This window comes from Jaculus jaculus, chromosome 23 (genome assembly GCF_020740685.1).
Source record: "Jaculus jaculus isolate mJacJac1 chromosome 23, mJacJac1.mat.Y.cur, whole genome shotgun sequence".
NCBI classification, from domain to species: domain Eukaryota; kingdom Metazoa; phylum Chordata; class Mammalia; order Rodentia; family Dipodidae; genus Jaculus; species Jaculus jaculus.
In genome coordinates, this window is record NC_059124.1 from 4,590,369 (window position 1) to 4,615,597 (window position 25,229).

General features: G+C 45.3%; 1 protein-coding gene across 2 annotated transcripts in view; it reads left to right on the forward strand.

Annotated features, from left to right (window-relative positions):
- The window catches only part of Styk1 (serine/threonine/tyrosine kinase 1), a 40,910-nt gene that overhangs the window by 10,307 nt on the left and 5,374 nt on the right, over positions 1–25,229 (forward strand). For both annotated transcript variants that reach the window (XM_045139718.1, XM_045139719.1), the window contains exons 2-8: positions 11,524–11,676; positions 12,287–12,421; positions 14,700–14,966; positions 16,269–16,450; positions 18,830–18,913; positions 21,762–21,970; positions 24,459–24,499. In XM_045139718.1, coding sequence (XP_044995653.1) covers positions 11,613–11,676; positions 12,287–12,421; positions 14,700–14,966; positions 16,269–16,450; positions 18,830–18,913; positions 21,762–21,970; positions 24,459–24,499 — 982 coding nt within the window. In that variant the 5' untranslated portion in view covers positions 11,524–11,612. The remainder of the gene's footprint in view (positions 1–11,523; positions 11,677–12,286; positions 12,422–14,699; positions 14,967–16,268; positions 16,451–18,829; positions 18,914–21,761; positions 21,971–24,458; positions 24,500–25,229) is intronic.

Consider the following 25,229-nt stretch of genomic DNA (forward strand, 5'->3'; position numbering starts at 1 on the left):
TGCTAGGTGGTGTGGTTTTTGGGTCTACATGGCTAACGAAAGTCATGCATGTTAATAAATCCTCAATTTCCTCATATATAATTAATATTAGAATCTCTCTATATTGTAGAATGGCTGTGTAAATTCACCACAGCAAAATGTATCTTACAGATCTTTTGAATTGATTATTGTACAGGGAAATCACACACAAATTCTGTTTTTCCTTCTCTGGATAGTGAGACTCACATACTGAAAACAATAAAACCTCCTTGAAGGAAACTAAAGGATACAAAGGAAGAGGAGAAGCATTCATTGTTCTTAGAGCAGGAAGGTATCACTGAGAAAACTGGCAATAAAATGATCTACATGTTTAACATCATTTCTATTAAAATTCTAGGATTTTTTTCGCAAATAATCAAGCTGAGAGTAAAGTTCATGTGGAAACAAAAAGGACTTAGTAACTATAACCGTGATGAAAAAAAAACAAACACTGATGCAGCTTTGAGAATCATCATTTTCAGTTAAAACCCTGATAAAATTAAAACTAGTAAGCTTATGGCGAGGTGAAGGCAAGATGATCGGAAGTTCATGATCATCCTTGTTCTAGAACCAACTGGAATCCCCGAGAGCCTACATCAGCATAAAACCAGTGGGGAGGAGACACTGGCGAGACAGCTCAGTGGGTAAAGTACTTGCCATGCAAACGCAAGGACGTGAGTTCAGGTCCCCGGCACCCGTGAGAAAGCTGGGCATGTGAGCCCAGTGCTGTGGAGACAGACACAGGATGACTCCCAGGTCTCGCTGGCTGGCCAGGACAGTCAAGCTGTTGAGCTTGAGGTTCAGGAGGAGGGCGGTGTTGCCTCCAAGCAAAAAGATACGGTGGAGAAGGACTGAGGAAGATGTCTGCCATTGACCTCTGGCCTCTATACCCCATTGCAACACACACATGCATTCACACCACACATGCATGCTCACCTGCCCAACACATGTACATGCACCTGCCCCCCTACAAACCCACGCAAATGTAATCACACACCCCACACACATGCAGAAAAAAAAGAAATTTTGAAATAGTTATGTGCTTTATAACAAAGCAAATGACATTTAAATACTTGTGACTATGGCCTCATGCCTTGGACCTTACCATTAGCCCGTTAGTACATGGCATCTCAGTGCCTTTACAGGTACTTGGGAGGAAAGTCTAGGAGCTTCTTAAGGTTCCCTTTTAAAAAAATATATTTTATTTATTTATTTGAGAGAGAAAGAGAATGGGTGTGCCAGAGCCTCCAGCCACTGCAAACGAACTCCAGATGCAGGAGCCCTCTTGTGCATCTGGGTTACATAGGTGCTGGAGAATCGAACCGGGATTGTTTGGCTTTGCAGGCAAACGCCTTAACTGCTAAGCCATCTCTGCAGCCCTTAAGGTTCCCTTTTAATTGGCATTCACTTCCTTTTCTGCACTCAGCAAGGACAAAGCTAAAACAAAACCACTCACTTTATACTTTTCCATTTCGAGTGTCTGCGACAATTTCTCCGTTAGGTAAACTGATACAAATGAGCAACTGAGCAGTGGGAGGGAAGTCCCCATTCCGCTTCTTTCAGGAAATGCTTCTTTCCCTAGAGAATAAAGAAATGTTGGGCTGGAGAGATGGCTTAGCGGTTAAGTGCTTGCCTGTGAAGCCTAAGGACCCCGGTTCGAGGCTCAATTCCTCAGGACCCATGTAAGCCAGATGCACAAGGGGGCGCACGTGTCTGGAGTTCAACTGCAGTGGCTGGAGGCCCTGGTGTGCCCATTCTCTCCCTCCCTCTCCCCCTCTCTCTCTCTCTCTCTCTCTCTCTCTCTCTCTCTCTCTCTGCCTCTTTCTCTCTGTCGCTCTCAAATAAATAAATAAAAATAAACAAAAAAATTTTTAAATGTCAAGATTGCAGATTAGGAGTGGAATTCCCATTGATTTTTGCTGGTGCGTGTGTGTGGAGCGCTGTGTGCAAGTGTGTCTAGTGTGTGTGTGCACACGGCCGTGCCCTCGCCTGTGGCGGCTGCAGGACGATGTCGGTGTCCTTCTCCATCGCTCTCTGCTCCTCCGAGCCTGAGCTGGAGTCTCTTAGGGGCTCGGGACTTGCTGTTGGTTCGTGAGCTCCGCTGTCGTCTGCTTCCCACAGAAGTGAGGTCACAGATGGGTGTGGCTGTGACTAGCTGTTTACAGGGCTCCTGGAGTCCTCCGACTCATTTTCCCTTTAGTTTATTGTTCGATGGTTGACAAAATAATGTCATTTTCCACTTTTAAGTTGGACATGACCGTACACTCACGAGGCAGAGGTGGGGCGGGATGAGGGGCCGAGGGAGCTGGTTGCCTCGCCTGCCCCTTTAGTGATTCACTTCCTGCTCCTGGGGACAGTTCTCTGCCAGTGCGGAGAGGAGCTCTGCTAATTCCCCAAGCAGGCAGGAAAGGCAGGCCACAGTCAGGTGCTTTGCTATTAGATGCCCACCAGACCTGGCCTTCAACTTCAAACCTGTGACTTGGTTATAACAGCAACTCCGTCCCTCAGCTCCCAGATCACTCCCCAAACCTGGACTCGAACTCCAAACCTTGAACTCAGTTGTAACAGCCAGTCAGGGCCATCCCCGCCCTCCCAGTGCCCAGGGCGCAGCCCCTCCGCACTCCGTAGGAGAGGAGGGCACGCTGCCCTGGCTCCTGGCTCTGGGGAAGGCAGTGGTGATGTTCTCTTGGGAAGGGACTTTTCACCTGGATAGCCTCTTGTCCTTGGCCTGGGATTGCGTGCTTTGTATGGAAGCATCACCAGCCCACACCCCGTGTGACTCTGCATCAAGGCAAAGGCAGCTGAGCTGAATTCCTCATTGTGAAATCAGCCCATCTCTTCTCTGCCTGTCTGACCTGGGCTCATTCAGTGGAGAATGAGAAAGGTGGGTGTGAGGTGTGTGGTGGTGGTGGGGGGCGCAGGGTACCTCACTGTTTGAAGTCTCTTCTCTTGTCCCCAGTCCAGGCTCCCTTATCTACCAGAGGTAGGGAACTGGGCAAAATGGACAGAAAACAAGGCAGATCTCAGTACTTATGGGGAATACGGAAGAGATATTTGAAGACTCAGAAGGACCCGCTTAGAAAGTGAAGCCCGCTGGGATGAATCCCAAAGAGGGGGACCCAAGCCTTGCAGACACAAAGTGACTGACAACATGGTGGGCATGGCATTTGGGAGAGGGTCTTGGCAGTAGGTGCAGGCAGTGTGTGGTGTGTCCCACGGGGCAAAGGAAAGCCAGGGGGATCCAGGTGACTATGTTTAGGGTGGGCTTGCCTTGTTTTATTCCTCTGGGGAGTTAGTATTCTGGGCTGAGGACTTTGGGAAATTGTTACTGAGCAAACCTTGGCGGACACAATAACCAGCAGAAATTATTCAAGGTACATATTGCTTCTGGTGTCAAGGTAATGGGCTGTTGATTTGGGATTATAAAAAAAAAAAACTAGAATGACAGTTCTGCATAAATCAACTGTTTGTAATTGCGTAATAGCTCTCGCAAAATCAAATGTGCTCATCTAAGTCATTCTGCTTGCATCTGGTGCTGCTTGTGATGTCTGTGACTCGCTGTCACCTTACCTCGATGCTACGCAGATGACCTGCCTTAAAGCTGCCCCTCTGTTGCTCTCCAGAGTCAACTTTGCCGAGGTGCTGGGTTACAAACCGGTGCCCATCTTCTGTCTCACATGGCTCAGGAATACCTGCAGACAAGTGGAAATAGCACCAAGAAGAGCTGTCCACAGTCACTATGTCCAAAAACAGCTCTGTTCAAACAGGCTTAGAAACCCTAGGCACCAATGTAGAACCCCTTTGTGGTGGGCGCTCAACGTGCATTTCTAGGCTCCAGCTCTCTAGGACGGCCCGGGAGAGGAAACAACAGAATCTCACGTATCTCAATTCCCGAGCTGCACAGGAGGAGATGGGTATTCTGCAAAAGCTTAAGACAGAAATGGGATTGTGGGAGAAAGCCTGACTCAGGAAAATGAAAGAAGAGATAAGCCAAAATTGAAGATTCTGGTCGAGTCCTACCTTTACTTTATTGATTTTACCCATATTTCCAAACACACGTAGGAGACAGACAATGGACATCAACTGTGTACACTCTGTGAGAACTGGAAGGACACACAGGGATATTTTCCCCATGTATTCTTTCAAAATTCTAGCGAATTTGCTTGCTGGCAAATTTAGGTTTAGCCTTGTGGTTTCCGTGATGTTTGTGGATTCTGACGCTAGTCTGTCTTGACACTGTTGGTTTTCACACTTGCATTGCAGTCTCTTAAGGAACACTGGATTTGTAAATAAAAGATCAGGCCCAGATATGAACCCTCAGTCTGCTGTTTATGTGCCTTTATCAGTTTCTCTCATGGCTAATGAATAGCCACTCATCACCTAATTCCTCACTTCTGCCTTTCCTCTTGTGCATGGAAGGGTTGATCACAACACTCGATTTTCCTCTTGTGCGTGGAAAGGTCAATCACAACACCTGCCTTTCTCCTTATGGAGAGATTAGTGATCACATGACTGGGCACACTCTACTTGCTCAAATGCAAAGTCTAAAATCAGGAGAGACAGCTTTTTTATCTTTATTTTAATTTTTAGGCTATTGGACATAAGTAATTTTAGGATCTTCTAGATTAGTTCTCAAGTCTTATGTCCAACTTAATATGTTCATTCAAGGAAAATGAGCTTTGTTGTTAGATAGCTTTAGTGGTGGGAGAAAAGAAGGCTGGGTGGCCATGTAGGAGAGGGTCTGTGGCAGTCTAAGGCTTCTTATGGAACGCTGACCCTTCCCACTCTTAGTGTGTTGCGTCCTGTGCCCCCGACCCTCGACACTGATAACTCGTGACCTGTTAGGGCAGAACACTTGGATGTCTGAAAGGCATCTACCTGGAGGACTTGCAAGGGCTGCTAAGCATGTCCTGAGGCTGGGGATGAGGTGGACAGAATCGCTCCTTACCAGGGCCCTGCTCAGGTCAGCCAAGGAATTTTTTTTTTTAATTATTTTCCTCAAAGAAACTAACTTAGGTTTGTTTTTTTTTTACTGAATATATTTTTTATTTATTTATTTATTTATTTATTTATTTATTTGAGAGTGACAGAAAAAGAGGCAGAAAGAGAGAGAGAGAGTGAGAGAGGGAGAATGGGTATGCCAGGGCCTCCAGCCACTGCAAACAAACTCCAGACGCATGCACCCCCTTGTGCATCTGGCTAACGTGGGTCCTGGGGAATCAAGCCTCAAACCGGGGTCCTTAGTCTTCACAGGCAAGCGCTTAACTGATAAGCCATCTCTCCAGCCCTAGCCAAGGAGATTTTCACAGTACACATGCAGGCAGAGTCTAGGGGAACAAACCTCTCTTTCAAAGCCATACATGGCAGCTGCATTTTGATGGGAGAGTTTCTTTTGAAAACTTCTGGGTAAATTGTGATTGTGCCTGGGAGTTGATATTGTGCTAATTGAACAGAAATATCATGAATAAGGGCTTGTTGCAAATAGAACCATCTCTTGATGCATTTAAAGCAGACGCAGAAATGCAGCGTGGTTTTGTGTTCGTGTTGTATGCGGAGTGTCAGAATGGAAGGTATGTGTGAATGTTTGGTTCAGTCTAATTTCAACAACTAACTTCTGTGGTCTGTTTAAGTAATCCAGGGACCCTTCATGCATCACTTCACTATTTTCCCTTTTTTTCTTTTTGTTTGGTTTTTCGAGGTAGGGTCTCACTCTAGCCCAGGCTGACCTGGAATTCACTATGGAGTCTCAGGGTGGCCTCGAACTCACAGCGATCCTCCTACCTCTGCCTCCCAAGTGCTGGGATTAATGGCGTGCACCACCACACCCGGCTCTTTTCCTGTTTTGTCTCCTTCATCATTGTATTATGGATGCTAAATTCAAGAAGGTAGTTGAACCCTCCAAACAAAACACTGGTACCTGAGAGGAGAAAAATCAAGAAATAACAGGCATAGTGAGACAGTGATACCATGTCAGTTAGAACCCTGCCTGGAGAGAGTTGGCATGGCAGGCACAGAGACAGGCAAGCTACAGGCAGGCTATGCCAACAAGCACATTTTGCAACCATCAAATGAGATACCAAAATAAACAGTTTCATAACTTCACTGGCCCCTCGATTCCAGTGCCCTGACTTTTTTCATGGGACTCTCTGTGGGCCAGTGTGTTACACAAGAAAACATTTTGAAGTCCAGCCAAGACATGTTAAAGTAGCCAGTATATAATATTTTGGTACAACAGGAAAATTGTCTAAGTATAATACTTTAAATAGTTATATATATGTAACATAAATAATCCATATTATTATTATCATTTATCCGTATTAATTCTATTAGTAACTTACTGATGTTCTTTTGTGACACCAAAGTTTCTTAACCTCCTAGGAGAATACAACACTGGGTCCAGGTATTATTAGAGGTTCTTTCTTTTTTTATTCCCTAGGGAGGGTCTCACTCTAGCCCAGGCCAACCTACAGTTCACAACCTAGTCTCAGGGTGGCCTCAAATTCATAGTGATCCTCCTATCTCTGCCTCACGAGTGCTGGGATTAAAGGTGTGTGCCACCACACCCGGCTTATTAGTGGTTCTGATTTGTGGTACCAGGACTCAAGTATTTAAATATAATATTACGGCTGAAGAAATGGCTTATTGGTTATAGCACTTGCCTGCAAAGCCAAAGGATCCAGGTTCAATTCCTCAGGACCCACATAAGCCAGAGGCACAAGGTGGCACATGTGTCTGGAATTCATTTACAGTAACTGAAGGCCATGGTGTGCTCATTCTCTCTCTATGTATCTACCGCTTTCTCACCCTCTCTCTCTTTCTCTCTCTCTCTCAAATAAATAAAATAAAAGCTTAAAAAGTTAAAAATACATAATATTAATTTGTTGATTGATTTAATGTATTTGTCATGTTCATAGATACAGATAGTGGCCACAAGCATTTCTAAGTAGTGAAATGGGTTCAACTCTAACACATCCCACAGAATTGGGCATCAAGACACCCCTTTCCTTAGCTTTGTGTAGATGTGGAGATAAAAACATTCGCCTGTTGATTATGAATTACAGGGAGAAAGGTGGTATGGGGAATAATACTGTTGGTATAGACAAGATTTCATGTGTAGGGTTGTGTGGTAATGTGGGTATACCTGGGGTGCATGCTTTAAAAATCATAGATGGGTTGGACTTATGAACTCACAGTAGGTCTGGTTAACTGCACAAGGCCTGTACAAGATTGGGCCTGCCAAGATTCCTCTATGGGTGTGTGTGTATGGTGGTGGGGTTCTTAAAGACCCACCTCTCTCTGAAAAGTTATTTTTTATTAATAATTGCTAGAGGAGAAAGAAACATTTCAGTGGTGTTCAGTGGTATGACCCCTGATAAATTGCCCATATTCTGGTGAATATCTCTCCACTTATGCTCATGCAAGAAATCCTAATCACCCTACTTAAACTCAGTGGTTCACACAAAAATAAAAAGACATCAGATGGGCTGCAGAGATGGCTCAGCAGTTAAAGGTACTTGCTTGCAAACCCTGATGACCTGGGTTCATTTCCCCACTACTCACATAAAGCCAGATGCACAAAATGCTGCATGTATCTGGAGTTCCTTTGCAGTGGCTAGAGGCCCTGGAGTGTCCATTCCCTGCCTCTCTGTCTTTCTCTCCCTCTTTCTGCTTGCAAATAAATAACAAATAAAAAGGCATCAGAGTCAAAGAGGGCTCACTGGAAAGAAGAGTTTCAGTCGAAGTGGGAGGGTCACAAAAGAAAGTAATGGAGGGTGGTAAATGTAATCATGATACATTATATACCTCCATAAAGGTATCAGAAAGTATATTACTTTTTTAAAAAGTAGCCACACGAAGAAAATATCCTGGGGTGGTTTGTCTCATCCACATCTGTGGTGGTTTGAATCAGATGCCTCCATAGACTCATGTGCTTCCAATGCTTGGTCCCCAGCTGGTGGCAGTTTGGGCGGTAGAGCCTTGCTGGAGGAGGTGTGTTGCTAGGGGTGGGCTCACAAACAGCTTCCTCTTTGCCCAGAGTTCAGCATACTTGTTTGCTGTTTTCTGCCAGTGGCTGTGGCAAGAAGTGACGTCCACTCTTCACTCCCCATTCTTTCCCTACCACGCTGAGACTTCCCCTTGAGGCTGTAAGCCACAATTAACCCCTGCCTCCCATCACCTCCTCTTGGTCTGGTGTTTGGCCCCAGGAACACGAAGGTAATGATGGGACTGGACCATTGTGGTGTATGACTGTCTTGAAAGCAGACTCTCTGAATGTGCTGACCTCCCTGTCCAGGAGTCCAGTTGCATTGGGTTGCTACTGCGTGCTAACAGAGCCTACTCAGTCTACCAAGACAGAGAAAATCCACGGGGAGAACCAGTTCAGGAAGTGCAGGGGAAGGTCTTATGGTACCTTAAAATGGTTACTCTGTGTACTGTGATATCCAGGCACATGGAGTAAGGGTGGTTTAGGGCACTGGGAAAAGGTGTGTTTAGCGATGGCCATCTCGGAGCAGTCCAGCACAGGGGTAGATTACGTCCTTCAGTATGCACTGGTGGGCGTGTCATTTGGTTTCTGGGCAGAGCTCCCGAGTCTGAGCTGACTGCTGACCGACTCTTTTTTTCCATGTACTATGATAGAGATTGTGTTCATAGCACCTACTACGCAGTGAGCCAAACTTGTTCAACTGGCTGCTCCCCAAACAAAAAAACAATCACACCTGATAATGCCCTGCAAGGGAAGCAAGAGGAAATGAAAAGAAGAGTGCCCACGGCAGTGAGGCGTTGTCAGGTGGCCTCTGGTTAGTTCCAGGGCCTCCGCCCTCCCCAGGTGCCGCTTCTCTGATGTGGCCGCGCCTGGCCTTCCTCCTGTGGCCGCGTCAACTGTGGGGTTTTCCCAGCTACCTCCTGCCCTTCTGTTCTTTGGGGCTTTCAAACTGGGTGAGGTGGGCTGTGCTTTCTAACTGTGATGTTCTGAACTTTGGGGATTCCCTAAAGAAGGTTCCTGTGTGCATCTTTTTTTTCCTACCCTCTCCTATTTGACCTGGCTTTGTCCACCAGCCTCACGTGCCTTCCGAGTTGTCACAACCCTTCTGAATTGTCCAAACATGATCCGCAACACGTGCTCTTGGGGCTTCAGGGAGGGTGGAGAGGGGAGGGACAGGACCGGCAGGCTTCTTTGGCTGGATCTTCTTCACACACAGTGTGTCTTCCTCAGTAAGGAAAACTCTGATCACTATGATCAATAATTATATAACATCAACCACAGCATCTGCTATGGGACAGCTGAGGTGCAGACCAGCATCATGCCATGCAGACTGTACTGCTGGTTTTTAAAAATCTTTTTTTTTTTTTTTTTTTTTTTATCACAGGCCTGGAGAGATGGCTTAGCAGTTAGGGTGCTTGCCTTCAAAGCCAAAGGACCCAGGTTCAATTCCCCAGGACCCACATAAGCCAGATGCACAAGGTGCTGCATGTGTCTGGAGTTCCTTTGCAGTGGCTGGAGGCCCTGGCATGCCCATTCTCTCCCTCTCCCTCTTTCTCAAATAAATAAAAATTAAATTAAATTTAAAATATTTTTATCAAGTCGCCACAAAGTAGGACTACACGTTCAGGACTACTTAGCAGAAAATCACCATATTCTGCTTTGACAAGTCAGAATTAAAGCAATAGGCTGGGCTGAGCATAGAGTTATCAAATCTTCTCAAGCAAGACAAAATAAAAAGTTGGTAGATTAGACCAGGTGTGGTGGTTCATGCCTTTGATCACAGCACTTGGGAGGCAAAGGTAGGAGGTTGCTACAAGTTCAAGGCCAGCCTGAGACTAATAGTGAATTCCAGGTCAGCCTGGGCTAGAATGAGACCCTACCTTGAAAAACAGAACAAAACAAAAGAAGTTGGTAAACACATGGAGATTGGTAGCTTTCCATTTTCCTCAGGGAGAGAGGGCCAGGTTTCTGGAGGTGTCATTTGAAATGTACACTGATCGTAGACTCAACCACAAGGCACACACAGGATCTAGTAGCTGGGGTCTGTTTAGAGGAGAGATGGGAACTGGATTGATGAAGAAGGATGGGTGGGAGAAGATTTTTATACTCTAACATTTTATGTTATTATGTTATTATTCTAGATCCACATACATGATATTTTATTTATTTATTGGCGAGAGAGAGAGTTGCAGATAGAGAGAATATGGGTGCTCCAGGGCTTCCATCTAGTGCAAACCAACTCCAGACACACGTGCCATCATGTGTATCTGGCTTACATGGGTACTGAGGAATCGAACCTGGGTCCTTAGCCTTCACAGGCAAGAGCCTTAACCACTAAGCCATCTGCCCAGCCCCACATAAATCCTTTTCACTTAAAATCAAGACAAAGAGAAAGTAGTCTGACAGTGATGCTGTCTGTAGTCTGTATCCTGGTAAGATTGTCTAGCGTCTGTATCCAATATGAGTAGAGGAAGTGCCCAGGAGTCCCAGGAGCTGAGGAGTTAAGCGGTTTTGATTGGTAAATGCTGTCTGTTCATTCGTTCTGAAAGTGAAAGTGTTTCAGAGGAAGCAAGCAAACGCATGATCATCTTTTTTGAAATCTGCCAAGCACGAATTCTGAATTAGCTGAGCACAAAAATGAAACTAAATGTTATATCTACAAATGTGATACCTGTTGAAAAGAAATTTGGCCTGTTTGAGGATTGTCGCAGAGGTGCTTTAGCCGGGTGCTGCGAGTCTGTACTTGAGCATGGCAGCCGATGTCCAGGGTGGGGAGGCATATTTAAAATAATTTCACTGACATTCAGAACACTGTCTTCCAGAAAGGAAGTGACCATTGCATTCATGACCTCACAGAGACTGTAGTTAACCGTCCAAGGCCTGTACAGAGTTGGGCCCATCAACATTTTGTCACAGGTAGTGGAGGAGGGCAAAAAATATTTAAAAAAAAAAGACATCAAATTCGAAGCAGGGGGCTGGGAGATGGCTAAGTGGTTAAAGGCACCTGCTTGCAAAGCCTGATGGCCTAGGTTCAATTCCCCAGTACCCACCTAGAGCCAAATAGACCAGAGTGGTATATGTATCTTATGTTTGTTGCAGCCTTGGTGTATCCTCTCTCTCTCTCTCTCTCTCTCTCTCTCTCTCCCCTTTTCTCTCAAATCAGTAAAATAGTAGAAGTTGGACTAGTTGGAAAGAAAAAGGCTCAGGGGAAGGGAGACAGTGAAGGAGAGAGCAGAGGAAGTAATGGGGAAGGAATAATGATCAAAGCACTTTATGAACATAGTCAATAAAAAAAGCTAAGAAAAAAATTCAGTAGCGATGGATGAACGGATCAGAGCAGGGCCGTGAAGCTGTATAATGGATAAGGAAGAATATCATGGAGGAAATAAGATGTCTGCAGCCCAAGAACCGGACAGGATGGTGAGGGAAGTGGTTTGGAGTTTAGAGGGCCCTACGTGTATGTTGACGGAGAGTCATGAATGCACTTTTGAATTCTATGGGTGTTCCATTACCTTTTCTAGAAAGACTCACTTCTTGGAAATCGCGCAGCTGTGCCTGTGTTCTGTGTGGTCCTCCGTGGCCTAGTGGAGACGTGGGCAGCCCTGTGGCGATGGGCGAGAGAGGGCACAGGACCCGGGCGCTGTTAGAGTGCCACCTCAGCGACAAGTTGTGCAGTAAGTACAGATGCCACGATGCCTGTCCTCTGAGGTTAGGGTCATGAGGACAAAGTTCCAGAGTAGAAATGAAGGGTGACTTCAGTTGTAGTAGAAATAAGGACAGGACAGTGGTGATAAGTGAATGGGGACTGGCAGCCATCACCCCTGTGGAGTGAGAGCTTCTGTGTCAGGCGGAGATTCAAAGATCAGAGTAGGAAAAATGTCAGGAGAAACACAGGGAGCGGCGAAGAAGGATTCTGGTGAAAGATGGCTCCCCATTGTGCTTCCATTGACAAGGACAGAGGGAAAAAGTAAAAGAGATGACTTTCGGGCGGGGGAGATGGCTTAGTGGTTAAGGCACTTTCCTGAAAAGCCAAAGGACCCAGTTTCGATTCCTCAGGACCCACGTAAGCCAGGTGACCAAGGGGGCGCACGTGTCTGGAGTTTGTTTGCAGTGGCTGGAGGTCCTGCTGCGCCCATTCTCTCTTCTCTCTCTGTCTTTCCCTCTCTCTGTCTCTCTCTCCCCCTGCCTATTTATCTCTCTCAGATAAAGAAAAATAATTTAAAAAAATAAAGAGAGATGACTTTCCATGACTGCAGCCTTCTTCATTCTCCATTGTCTATCCAGTTGTCCGGGGACAGCAGTACGAAATAATCATCGTCCCGACTCTCCTGGTTGGCGGCTTCCTCATCCTTCTTGCAGTCATCTTGTGGCTTTTTATCAGGGGACAACGATCCCAACAGCGACATCGTGGATCTCAGGGTAAAGCTGAAACTCTGGGCTAGGTGGGGGAAGGTCTGTTTTAGTGAAAGCATGGGACAGGTTTCAAGAGGCAGCGAGTCTTAGTAACTGTAATGAGAAGCAAGGGTTCCAGCCCGTGATGGCATATGTGCGTGTGTGCATGCGTGTGCATGCAGTGATCTGTTCTCTCAGAGGTCATGAGTGGAGCTACACACGTTCTTGGTGATTGAAAGAGTAGGCATGAGAGGCCCTACCCGACCTCCTCTGTCTTCTTGATCCTCCTGGACTACCAAACTGTTTGATTCGGGTGCACTTAATCACTTATCCAAAGAATATTCCAGACATCACACTAGGTGGTGTGGATTCAGTAGAGAACATGAATGGGGATCGTTCCTGTCCTCACGAATATAGTCAGTTTGGGAATGCATCTTAATCCTGTGTGATCTAGAGGTGAGTTGAATGCTGTATGATTTAGAAGTCTTTCCATTTCTCGTGGTCCAGACCTGTCAAAGTTAATAAGCCAGTGGTGGCTGGGAGGGAGTTGTTTGTTGGCTCATAGATTAAAAAGGGAAGGGTGAGTTTCAGCAGGGGCTGGTGTAGTCTCAGAAAATGTCTCCAAAACTAGCCTCCTCCCTAGTTAGCCCCTTACCTTCATCTAGGTTTCTTCCCATGGTCAAGTTCCAAGATAAACAGTTTCTGCTCAACAAATGGTCCAAGTGTGCTCTTGTTGATTCAAAGTAGACTTCTTGGGGCTGGAGAGATGGCTCAGTGGTTAAGGTGCTTGCCTGCAAAGGGTAAGGGCTCATGTTCGACTCTCCAGGTCCCACGTATGGCAGACGTGTGAGGTCACACATGTGCACTAGGTGATGCATGGGCCTGGAATTTGATTTGAGTGGCTGGAGGCCCAGGTGCACAAGTTCTGTGTGCCCTCTCTCTCTCTCTCTCTCTCTCTCTCTTGCATAAGCAAAGGCCAGTCTGTTGGGCTTGCCTAAAAAAAAAATAGCCCTCTTGCACATTTCTTTAGTACTTCTCCTCAGTGGACTTAGTGGCCACACCCAGCCCATGCTCTTCACCAGAACTGGGATTGGAACCAATTCCAGCAAAGGCCAAGGCAAGAGGCTTAGTCCTCAGGAGAATTAAGAACTTTATAAAAGGAAAAGGAATGGATGCTGGCCACCAAAACACTTGTCAATACAGTGGTCTCTGGAGCACAGTTTGATTATTCCTGTCCTGGAGACAGATACAGCCAAGCAACATTGAATTAGGGTGATTTCTATCCTTCACAGTGCCTCTCAAAGCATACCGAAGGTTATTCAATGAACGGCCTTGCAGGCACACAGCTATGTATGTCCCTACTTCTCACTGTACCCCCAAGCTATTGCAATGCCACCATGCATACTCTCTAGTGCAGGTCTTGAAATCTTTTTTTTTTTTTAAATATATTTTATTTATTTATTTGGGAGGAAGAGGGGGAGAGAGAAAGAAAAAGAATGGGCATGCCAGGTCCTCCAGCCACTGCAAACAAACTCCAGATGCATGTGCCTCCTGGTGCATCTGGCTTACGTGGGTCCTGGAGAGTGGAACCTGGATCCTTTGGCTTTGCAGGCAAGTGCCTTAACCGCTAAGCCATCTCTCCAGCTCCTTGAAATCTTTTGACTACACATGTGTCTAAGAGCCAAGGAGGAAGACCTAAAAGGTCCAGCCCGAGGCTCTGTTAACACCCCCAAAGGATTACATGTTCTTCTGTGGTTCATTCCATCCTTACTTCACCTCCAAATTATGTGATGAAAAAGAATGACTTTTATTCTAGCCTTGGAAGTGTAATGCAGAGGATGGTGCTCTATTTTCTGGAGCACTGGTAAGGCTATGACAAAAGGGAACCAGCTCACGTGTAAGGCTAAGTGTGAGAGAAGCAAGGAGGTCCTGAGGGTGCTGTGGAATTCTGTAGTGGCTGGTTCCACGTGTCACTGGAAATTATCACCACACTTAGGTGTCTGTGATGCAGAGAGACCTTTCCAGGAACTCCTTTGTTTCCATACTCCACTCACAAGGAACACCGAAGAAATTCCCGAGGACGGTAGAAATGGCACTTCCTGACCCCTTCAAGGAGCTCACGTGGAGCTGTCTGGGAGTCACAGGATTCCCGTACAGGCTCTCCAAGTTTTGTGTTGATGCTCAGTCACGGAGAAGCCGTAGCACGTTAGCCACAGGGAAAGTAACAGACTTGGCCAGTGTGTTCCAGACTCCCTCTGGAGGCCCCTGGGCAAGGAAGAGCTGCTCCTTATGACCTCTGTTCTAGGCAGTGTCCCAGAGCCTCCATTGAGGAGCCTGGGCTCGGAAGCAGCAGGAGGCAGAGGAAAAGTGCTTGTCCCCCTTAAGGAGACGACAGTGGAGAGCTTCCTGCAGGCCGCTGCGCCCGCCCTGGCTAAGCTGCAGGTGCCCAGGGAGCAGCTGTCCGAAGTTCTGGAGCAGATTCCAAACGGCAGGTGTGGGGTCATCTATCGAGCCAGGATGAACACCGGGGACCCTCCAAAGCCCAAGAGCGTCATCCTCAAGGCATTAGAAGGTAAAATGAAAAGTGTTCCTCCTCCGTCTCGCTTTTCCACTGGGAGCCCCTAACAGTAAGTGTGCACAGGAGTTGTGAGCATTAAGATATCTGTCAACAGAGACTGAGATCACAGCGGTGTGGAAGGGAGTGGAGAGAGGATGTGTAGGACACTCTCCTTCTTCCTGAGGTCGTCCAGTGGTTAACTCATTCTTGCCTACTGAGGTTACTGCAGTAGTTTCTTTTCCATACTTGGTATTGCTTGTTCTAAGATTCTGAGATTCTTTCATTCTTCCTTATGATTTAATATTCTTTCCTTTTTAATACTGTATTTCTTTATTTGAGAGAGAGACAGAGAGAGAGAGAGAGAATGAATGGGTGTGCCAGGACCCCCAGCCACCGCAAATGAACTCCACATGCATGTGCTACCTTGTGCTTCTGGCTTATGTGGGCACTGGGGAATCAAACCTGGATCCTCAGGCTTCACAGGCAAGCAACTTAACCACTCATCCACCTCCCTATCACCTCCCTCCCTTTTTGAGGCAAGTCCAACATACTTTTTCTTTTTTGAGAGCATGAGTGAGAGAGAATTGGCATACCAGGGCCTCCAGCCAGTGTAATCACACTCCAGATAAGTGTGCCACCTTGCGCACATGCACAACCTTGCACACTTGCGTTGCCTTATGTGTCTGGTTTATATGGGACCTGCAGAGCCTAACATGGGTCCTTAGGCTTCACAGGCAAGTGCTTTAACCACTAAGCCATCTCTCCAGCCCCAGCTCTGGCGACACATTTTTTGAAAATTATTTATTTATTTGAGAGAGAAAAAGAGAGAGAGAAATATTCTTTCTTGATTTTTAGACCTTTTTCTCCTTCCTTCCTTCCTTCCTTCCTTCCTTCCTTCCTTCCTTCCTTCTTTCTTTCTTTCTTTCTTTCTTTCTTTCTTTCTCAATATAGACTGTTAACGGTGACAATATAACAGAGGTTAGGGGAAAGACAAGCAGGAATGTTAATTAGAAGGCCCAGATAGTGATAATGTTTCCGTGTGGATAGATTATTTTGCCGACTCAGGCAGATGGGGACCTGTCCGGTTTGAAGACCGGCGATTCTGGGTTGCCCTTGATAAAAGATAGGTGACAGTGAGCATCATTGTCTTCCGATCTGTCCCTGCCTGTTTGCTCTTCTGCCTGCACGTCCTTCCTTTTGGCGGGCCCTTCCCCAGAAGCCTTGCGAACCGCCGGCAGCACTCTCTTGCTTCCCACCTGCTGTGCCGTCCTCGGTTAGGCCGTGATGACCCCTGCCCGGCTCTCCTGTCGCCCACAGCACCAGCTGGACTCCAGGAGGTTCAGGATTTCGTGGGGCGAATCCAGTTCCACCAGTACCTGGGAAAGCACAGGAACCTGGTAGAGCTGGAGGGCTGCTGCACAGAGAGCCTGCCGCTCTACATGGTGCTGGAGGACGTCGCCCCGGGGGACCTGCTCAGCTTTCTCTGGACTTGCCGCCGGGTGAGAAGCATGGCCGAGGGGGAGGAGAGAAGACTTGGATGTTTAGCAGGTCACGTGGCAGTGGACACCACAAGTGACAAAGCATAGCGACGGGGCTGGAGACATGGCGTAGCAGTTAAGCGCTTGCCTGTGAAGCCTAAGGACCCCGGTTCGAGGCTCGGTTCCCCAGGTCCCACGTTAGCCAGATGCACAAGGGGGCGCACGCGTCTGGAGTTCGTTTGCAGAGGCTGGAAGCCCTGGCGCGCCCATTCTCTCTCTGTCCCTCTCTCTGTCTTTCTCTCTGTGTCTGTTGCTCTCAAATAAATAAATAATTAATTAAAAAAAAAAACCATAGCGACGATGTTAGAACGTACCAGAATAACTGAGCACCACCTTCCAACTGAACTCCTTGCAATAACAGAAATGTTCCTTATCTGCTCACCTGTGTTACCTGTTACCCTGTCATCACAGGTGGATTCTGACACCTGAAATGAGGCAGGTGAAACTGAGAGACTGCACTTCTGATTTCACATAGTGTAAGGTTAAGTGGACATGTGTAGCTCGGGGCCACCATGTTACTCAGTGCAAGTTTAAGGTATGGGCTCTTGCCTCCACCCACTAGCTCCTTGTTACTTCTCTGGTCTGGAGTTTGCTGTGTAAAAACAGGAGACATAGAGGCTGGGACAAAGGCCCAGCGGGAAAGAGTGCTTGGCACTCAAGCATCGGGGCCTAAGAGGGCCAGAGATGGTCTTGAGTTCGATTCCCTAGTATGCAGATAAACAGCGGGGCATGGCCCTGCATGTGTGTAATCCCAGTCCTGAGGGGAGCAGAGACTGGAGAATTGCTGAGGCTCACTGGTCAGCCAACATTAGAGAATGTTAATTTTTTTTTCTCTTTATGACTTACGTTCTGTTTACTTTGAAGTTGCTAACATGGGCACTGTCTCAATACAGGCCGTCAATGAAGCTGCATTGAGATAATGTGGCAGATTAATGACGTGCGTGCACACGGCCCCGGAAAACCTCCCGCTGGATCCAGTGGGAAGCGTTACAAGGACTACTTCTGGTCCTCTGTTCACCTGTTCTCCTCCTTGTTTCTGCACTGCAGCAATCACATTCCTCTCCATATCTACACATCTCCCATGTCCTTGTCTCTGACTCTTTTTCACTTATTTTATTTTATTAAGAGAGAGAGAGAGAGAATGGGTATGCCGGGGCTTTCAGCCACTGCAAATGAACTCCAGACACATGCGCCCCCTTGGGCCTCCAGCTTACGTGGGACCTGGAGAACTGACTCCAGGTCCTTTGGCTTCATAGGCAAGCACCTTGATTGCTAAGCCATGTCTCCAGCCCTCCATTTGTTTATTTTTTGCTTGTATGTATTACGTGTGTGTATAATATGGCATGTGTGGTGACATGCGCGTGAATGTGCCCTTGCCTGTGGTGGGGGTGCAGGAGGCATTTGCCTTTATGATGGCTAAAACAGAACATCAGGGCGCTGTGCTCCATCACCTTTCTGCCTTTTCTAATTTTGAACCAGAGTCTCTTACTGGTACCAGAGCTTGATGGTTTTTGTTTGCTTATTTGTTTGCTTGTTTGTGAGGCCTAGAGAGTTCCTGGTCTCTCCTCTTCTTTTGCAGGACCAGAATCAGAGGAATGTGTGGCCATGCCCAGCTGTTTGAGAGGGAGCTGGAGACTAGAATTTGGGTGTTTTCTGGTTCTCTTGGACCCTCAGGCTTGTGCTAGAAGTTTGCTTAACCCCCAAGCCATCTCTCCAACCTATTCTTGTTCTCACTTTTGTTCCTTATTTTTTAGTGTCTTTCTTAGCTTTGATATCTTCATTTTAGAATATATCTACCACAATTTTAAAAGTAAAATTTTCAGGGCTGGAGAGATGTCTTAGGGATTAAGGTGCTTGCCTGCAAAGCCTAAGGGCCCAGGTTTGATTCCCTAGTACCCATGTAAGCCAGACGCACAAAGTGGCACATGTACCTGAAGATTGTTTGCATTGGTTCTGAGATCCTGGCATGCCAATTCTCACACTCTCTCTCTACCTGCCTCGTTCTCTCTCCCTCTTCTCTCTACTTGCCTCTTCCTCTCTCTCTCTCTTTCCTTCCTCTCTACTGCCCCCCTCCTTCGTCTCTCTCTTTCAAATAAATAAATAAAATATTTAAAAAAAATAAAATTTTCAGTTGTGCATGGTTGTTCACACCTTTAATCCCAGCACTCGGGAGGCAGAGGTAGGAGGATCAACATGAGTTCAAGGCCACCCTGAGACTACAGAGTAAATTCCAGGTCAGCCTTAGCTAAAGTGAGACCCCACCTCAAAAACTAACTAAATAAAATGTTCATGTCACTTTCACATAATTTGTTTTGTTTGTTTGTTTCTCTGTGTCTTTAGGATGTGATGACCATGGATAGTGTTCTTTACGATCTCACAGAGAAGCAAGTATATCACATTGGAAAGCAGGTCCTTTTGGCTCTGGTAAGAGCGGCCTAAATAGACACCAGTGGTGGTAGTCTTTTTTTTTTTTTTTTTTCATTATGCTCTGTTTTCCATGCTGACAATTCTAAATGGGAGATATATATTCAAGATGATCATATAAATTCTAAATGGGAGATATATATTCAAGATAATCACATAAAGTTAGGGGGAACAATGAGTGACAATGGTTTTTACTCTCTTCTTTATGAAATCATTTAGGTAATGCAGTAGAATTTGGGGCATTTTCAGCAGAAGGTGGTCTTTTAGGATTGATTGTAGGAACTTAAAGGACTTAAAGAAAAAGTCGCTTAGCCCTCAACTGCAGAAGCCAGCGCTAAGAGCGATTTACCCGACACTTAGATACAAAAGGAGGAAGGAGGGACAGGGTGGACGAGATACGCAGAGAAGGTGAATAGGTGAAGGGGCCATAGAAGCAGAAGTTTATACATTTACACCCGAAAAACCAGAATGACCAGTTCAGAGCATGTTTGGTTGTAATCTTGCATTGATAATGAATGTGACCAGGAATGCAGATATTAAAAAAATAAAGAACAGCCTGGGCGTGGTGGCGCACACCTTTAATCCCAGCACTTGGGAGGCAGAGGTAGGAGGACCGCTGTGAGTTAGAGGCCACGCTGAGACTACATAGTGAATTCCAGGTCAGCCTGGGCTAGAGTGAGACCTTATCTTGGAAAACCAAAATAAATAAATAAATAAATGAAATAAATAAAATAAAGAACAAGTACAAAAGAAAGGACAGGAAGGGCCAGCTGGGAGTTTGTTCCTTATTTTTAAATAATTTAAAGATATAAGAGAAAGAACTTCTCTTATAAGGGAGAAAAAAGTTACCTTCACCTGAACCTCTCAGTAAATTTTTATGACTATCTCTAGAAAATTGTTTGGATTTGGGCTAAAGAGATGGTTTAGTGGTTAAGGCACTTGCCTGTGAAACCTAAGGACCCATGTAAGCCACATGTACAAGGTGGCACATGTGTCTGGAATTTGTTTGCCGTTGCTGGAGGCCTGGTATGCCCATTCTCTTTCAAATAAGTAAATAAATAAAGTATTTAAAAAAATAAGGGCACTTGCCTGCAAAGCCAAAGGACCTGGGTTCGATTCCCCAGGACCCACGTAAGCCAGAGGCACAAGGTAGCGCATGAGCCGTGTTCATTTGCAATGGCTGGTTTGTGATGCTACTATTTTAAACTTTTTATTTAGTTATTTATTTATTTATTTATTTATTTATTTGAGAGAGACAGACACAGAGAGAAAGACAGATAGCGGGAGAGAGAGAGAATGGGCGCGCCAGGGCTTCCAGCCTCTGCCAATGAACTCCAGACGCGTGCGCCCCCTTGTGCATCTGGCTAACGTGGGACCTGGGGAACCGAGCCTCGAACCGGGGTCCTTAGGCTTCACAGGCCAGCGCTTAACCGCTAAGCCATCTCTCCAGCCCTTTATTTAGTTTTTTATTTATGTATCTTACCATAACAATATGTGAAATATACAAAAGATCTAATTAGACTTATAGTTCTGGTCCTCCATTTTATTTATTTATTTATTTATTTATTTATTTATTTATTTATTTTTTACTTTTTTGGTTTTTCGAGGTAGGGTCTCACTCTAGCCCAGGCTGACCTGGAATTCACTCTGTCTTCTCAGGGTGGCCTCAAACTCACGGCAATCCTCCTACCTTTGCCTCCCGAGTGCTGGGATTAAAGGCGTGCGCCACCACGCCCAGCTTGTTCCTCCATTTTTGTGGTGGTGTAGAAATTGAACCCTGGCCCTTGGTCACGCTAGGCAAGAACTTTAGCACTAAGCTCTAGCCTTAGCCCATCAGGCATGTAACTGGAATCTGGAGAAACAGAAAGAAAAGCAGTGATGTGAAAAAAGAGCAGAAGTTATAGTTGAAGCCCCCATGGGGGTGATGAACCACATGACATGGGTGGAATTGTCAGCACACTTTGGAGGGCACGGTTAGTGTGCACCCCAGTGAGATGTCCGGTTCAGCCTTCTGGACCATGAATGCAGAGGTTCTCTATCGTAATGCATCCATGAAAGGATGCCTCTGCTGGGCACCTGTGTTTTCTGTAACAAGCAATGGCATAGTCACTTGTCTCACTTATCAACCTCAAAGTGAATACATTCTTTAATTCCTCTCATTATAGCATCATTTCTTTGTTCCAGAACCTCACAGGAGACTGAAAACTGCTAATCACTGGTTTTTCTTCTTTTCTTTTTTTCATCAATGACTGAAAAAGCCCTATCACCTTAACGTTTAAATTTTCTTATTCCAGTATTAGGGGGAGGGGTGGCATGCAGTGATAGAGTGTTCACCTAGAATGCATGAGACCCAAGTGCGAGCCCTCAGCCTGGGGTTCATTCCCAACCCTGGGGGGAAAAATCCTGTGGTCATGCCATGTAGATTATTTGCTCAGTCTGACCATGCTAAACACAAAATAAAAATGTGTGATCTGTTAGCCATTTGGAAAAGATGTCATTGTTTTATGAGAGAGAGAGAGAGAGAGACAGAGAGAGAGAGAGAGAGAGAGAAAGAAAGAAAGAACAAGAACATTGGTGTGCCAGAGCCTCTAGCTACTGCAATCAAATTCCAGACACATGTACCTTCTTGTGTGTCTGGCTTTCATGAGTTCTGGGGAATAGAACCTGTGCCTTAGGCTTTGCAGGCAAGTGCCTTAACCACTAAGCCACCTCTCCAGCCCAGAAAGTCATTGCTAGTCGGACTGCTTACAGCAGAAAATGCCCTTGTCTTTTGGAGGCTTCCTTGGATTGTGTCATCTGTGAACTTTGACCTTCAGAAAACTGACTACCTTTGATCTCCTGCTGATAGGAATTCCTGCAGGATAAGCATCTGTTTCATGGGGATGTTGCCGCCAGGAATGTCCTGATCCAAAGCGATCTGACTGCTAAGCTCTGCCGCCTGGGCCTGGCTTACGAAGTCTACGCCCGAGGGGCCATCTCCTCCACTCACACCGTCCCTTTGAAGTGGCTTGCTCCAGAACGGCTTCTTCTGAGACCTGCCAGCATCAGGGGAGACATGTACGGGTTGTTCCTGCCCTTTTTTTTCTCCTCTTTATGACCTGGGAGTGCTTCCGGAATGACTAGGTCTGTTGCAGTTGAGTGTGCAAATGAGATCCCTACTTGGAAGTCAGACATTCTCTCAAGCAGACTGTTATGTGACAGAGTTCATGTTTGCCACTTGCCTGCAGTCTTCTTTTAGGGCCTTTTCAAGTGATTTCTTTTATCTTTTTTTGTGAAATAGTCTTTATTGGAAAAGAAAAATGAAAATATAATTCACACTAATATCTGATGACTTTGACCCTGTAGCCTTTTTTTTTTTTTTACTTAAAGAGGCCAGTAATAGGGAAAATTAATGAAATGTATATATGCCAAATTATTTACTTTAAATCAAACAATATACATACATATTTATTTGGCATTCTTTTGAAGAAGAGACAAAGCTGTGCTTCGCAGTTTAAGATGGGGCTTTGAAATGAAAATACAATGCATAAGTTATGTGGGTTTGTTTTGAGATGCTCTCTGTAGTCTAGGCTGGCCTTGAACTCCTTATATTTCTCCATCTGAAGTGCAGGGACTGTAAGTGTGTGCAGCCATGCTTGGCTATGAGTCATGCTTCTTGTTTAGTACCTGTAATGACAAATGTTTGATTACTTTGGGATGGTTCTAAGTACAGTGAGAAACTTGGAAACAACTAAAACAAGTTGAGACCAAATTTTTCTGTTATTTCTTCCAATCCTCTATCCTTTGACTCATGCACACAATTATTTTAAACAAATCCATTTATTTGTTATTTGTTTGTTTGTTTATTGAGACAGGGTTTCTATTTGTAGTCCAGGCTGGCCTCAAATCAGTGAACCTCCTGCCTCGTTCTTCCAGTTGTTGGAATTACAGGTGTGCATCACAATGTCAGCACATTTTTTAATGCATGTGTGTATATATGTGTGCACACATGAGTGTGGTTGCATGCATGCATGCATGCATGTTTGTGATACCAGGGGGAAACTTCAGGTGCTATTCCTCAAGCATGCCTCCTTACCTTTTGAAAATAAATATTTTATTTAATTAATTCATTCATTTATTTATTTATGAGACAGAGAGACAAGAGAGGAGAGGAGAAGAAAAGAGAGGAGAGAAGGAGGGAGAGGGAGAATGGGCATATCATGGTCATTTTGTGCACGTAGCTTCGTGTGGGTACTAGAGGATTGAACCCAGGCCAAAAGGCTTTGCAAGCAAGCACCTTTAACTGCTGAGTCATCTCCCCAAGAAGTTCTCTCTTTTTTTGAGATAGGATTTCTCATTGGCCTGAAGCTAGTGCAGTTTGCTAGTCTTGCTGGCCAGCAAGCCCCAGGGATTCTCCTGTCTCTGCCTCCCCAGGGATGGGGCGACAGGTCCATGGCATGTTACTAAAGCATTTTTATGTGGGTTCTGTGTATCAAATTCAGGTCTCCATATTTGCAAGTCAAAGTACTTTACATACTGAGCTATCACTCCAGCCCCAGCATTTTTCTTTCACAATATATTATTATTGACTATTTTATCCATCTGGCTTACATAGGTCCTGGGGAATCGAACCTGGGTCCTCTGGCTTTGCAAGCAAGTGCTTAACCATTAAGCCATCTCCTCAATCTGATTATAGACTATTTTAAAAATATTCAACATTTTAGAGGGACAATACCTTATACATACATTTAAGCAGCCTCTACACTCTTAACTGATTACATAATGTCACATAACTGAAGCTGCACATACAATTGGTATAATCAGGAATTGTAAGAAGTTGCAGTTCTTTTTGATAATCTTATACGCCAACTTCTTGAAGATGCGCATAGCTACAATGCACAATATCCCATGAACTGTGTACACCATAAGACACCAAGGAAGTTCCGGCATCAGTTCACATGGCGAGTCAGTTACAACACTTTCATGAATGTGCCACTGACTCCCACTTCTCAGCAGAGTTGACTTGTAAAATATAATCGTCTTATCATAGTACTAGGAGTGAAATAGGCATCTCTCAAGTCATGTTGATTAGCAAATCCTCAGTCCAAATATATCTAAAGCTTAATTAGTATTTTATTTTTCCAGGTTTGGCCAGTTAAATCCACTGAGAGAGTTGTGGTTAAATGAGGCATCTGTCTTGGTCATGTGTCAATAAAAGCTAGAGTTTCAGCTAAGAAGGAAGGAAAGGCTGAGAAAGACAGAGGGGAATTCCTTGGTCTTGGTGAATGGATTCGTGTGACCGCAGATACACACACAGGTTAATGAGTAAGACTGAACATTTATTAATGTGAACTACGGGAGAAGAGACAAGGATCTAGTCCTCAAAGATTAGCATCTAAGAGAATTAGACAGAAATGTTCTCTAATAGCTCTGTTACCTTGCTCATTTTGTCAGATACCCTTTACTCACCATCATTCTCTCTTTATGGGGTGTTTTGGTGTTATGCTGAGCTCTCTTTAGAAAAGGAAAACTAGAAATTAAGTATATGGCTTTGTTTCTTTTGCAGCTGGTCCTTTGGGATTCTACTTTATGAGATGGTGACTTTAGGTAAGGATCATCCAGAACTGCGTCTGTACGCAAATAGGCAGATTTGCTCGTTTGGAGGGTAGTTGATGTTTTGCTTGAGAAAGTGTTTTAGTCTAGACTGGAAGATTGCACTAGGCTGACATGGGTGCCAAGCCTCATTCCCCAAAAGTCTTAAGTAATGACACTGGGACTGGGGGAAAATGGCTCATCTCCCTTACTACATGAGCCTGGGAACCTGAACCTAATCCACAGGACTCATAAAAACCTAGGCATGACAAGGTGGCCCATGCATCTGGAGTTTGTTTGCAGTGGCTAGAGGCCCTCCCTGGTGTGCCCATTCTCTCTCTCTCTGTAATAAATAAATAAATAAATAAATAAATAAATAAATAAATAAATAAAAATAAATCTTGAAAAAAAAAAAACCAAAAAACAAAAACCTAGGCATGGCTGTGCTTGCCTGTCACCTCAGAGTGGAAGTGGGCAGAGACAAGAGGATCTCTGGGGCTCACCAGTGTAACCAGAGATCTCCAGGTCCACTGAGAGACTCAGTCTTAGGGAAATAGGTAGAAAAGCAATAGAACAACAGAACCTATTCTATCGTCTAAGATCCCCCAGTGTCTTCCCATGACCTCATATCTAGGCACAGGGTCTGCATATCTGCATATATATGTGCATACACTACCTGCATAGCACACATATTACACACACATACACACAGCAAAACTAAAAAAAAAAAAAAAGTGATGATTAC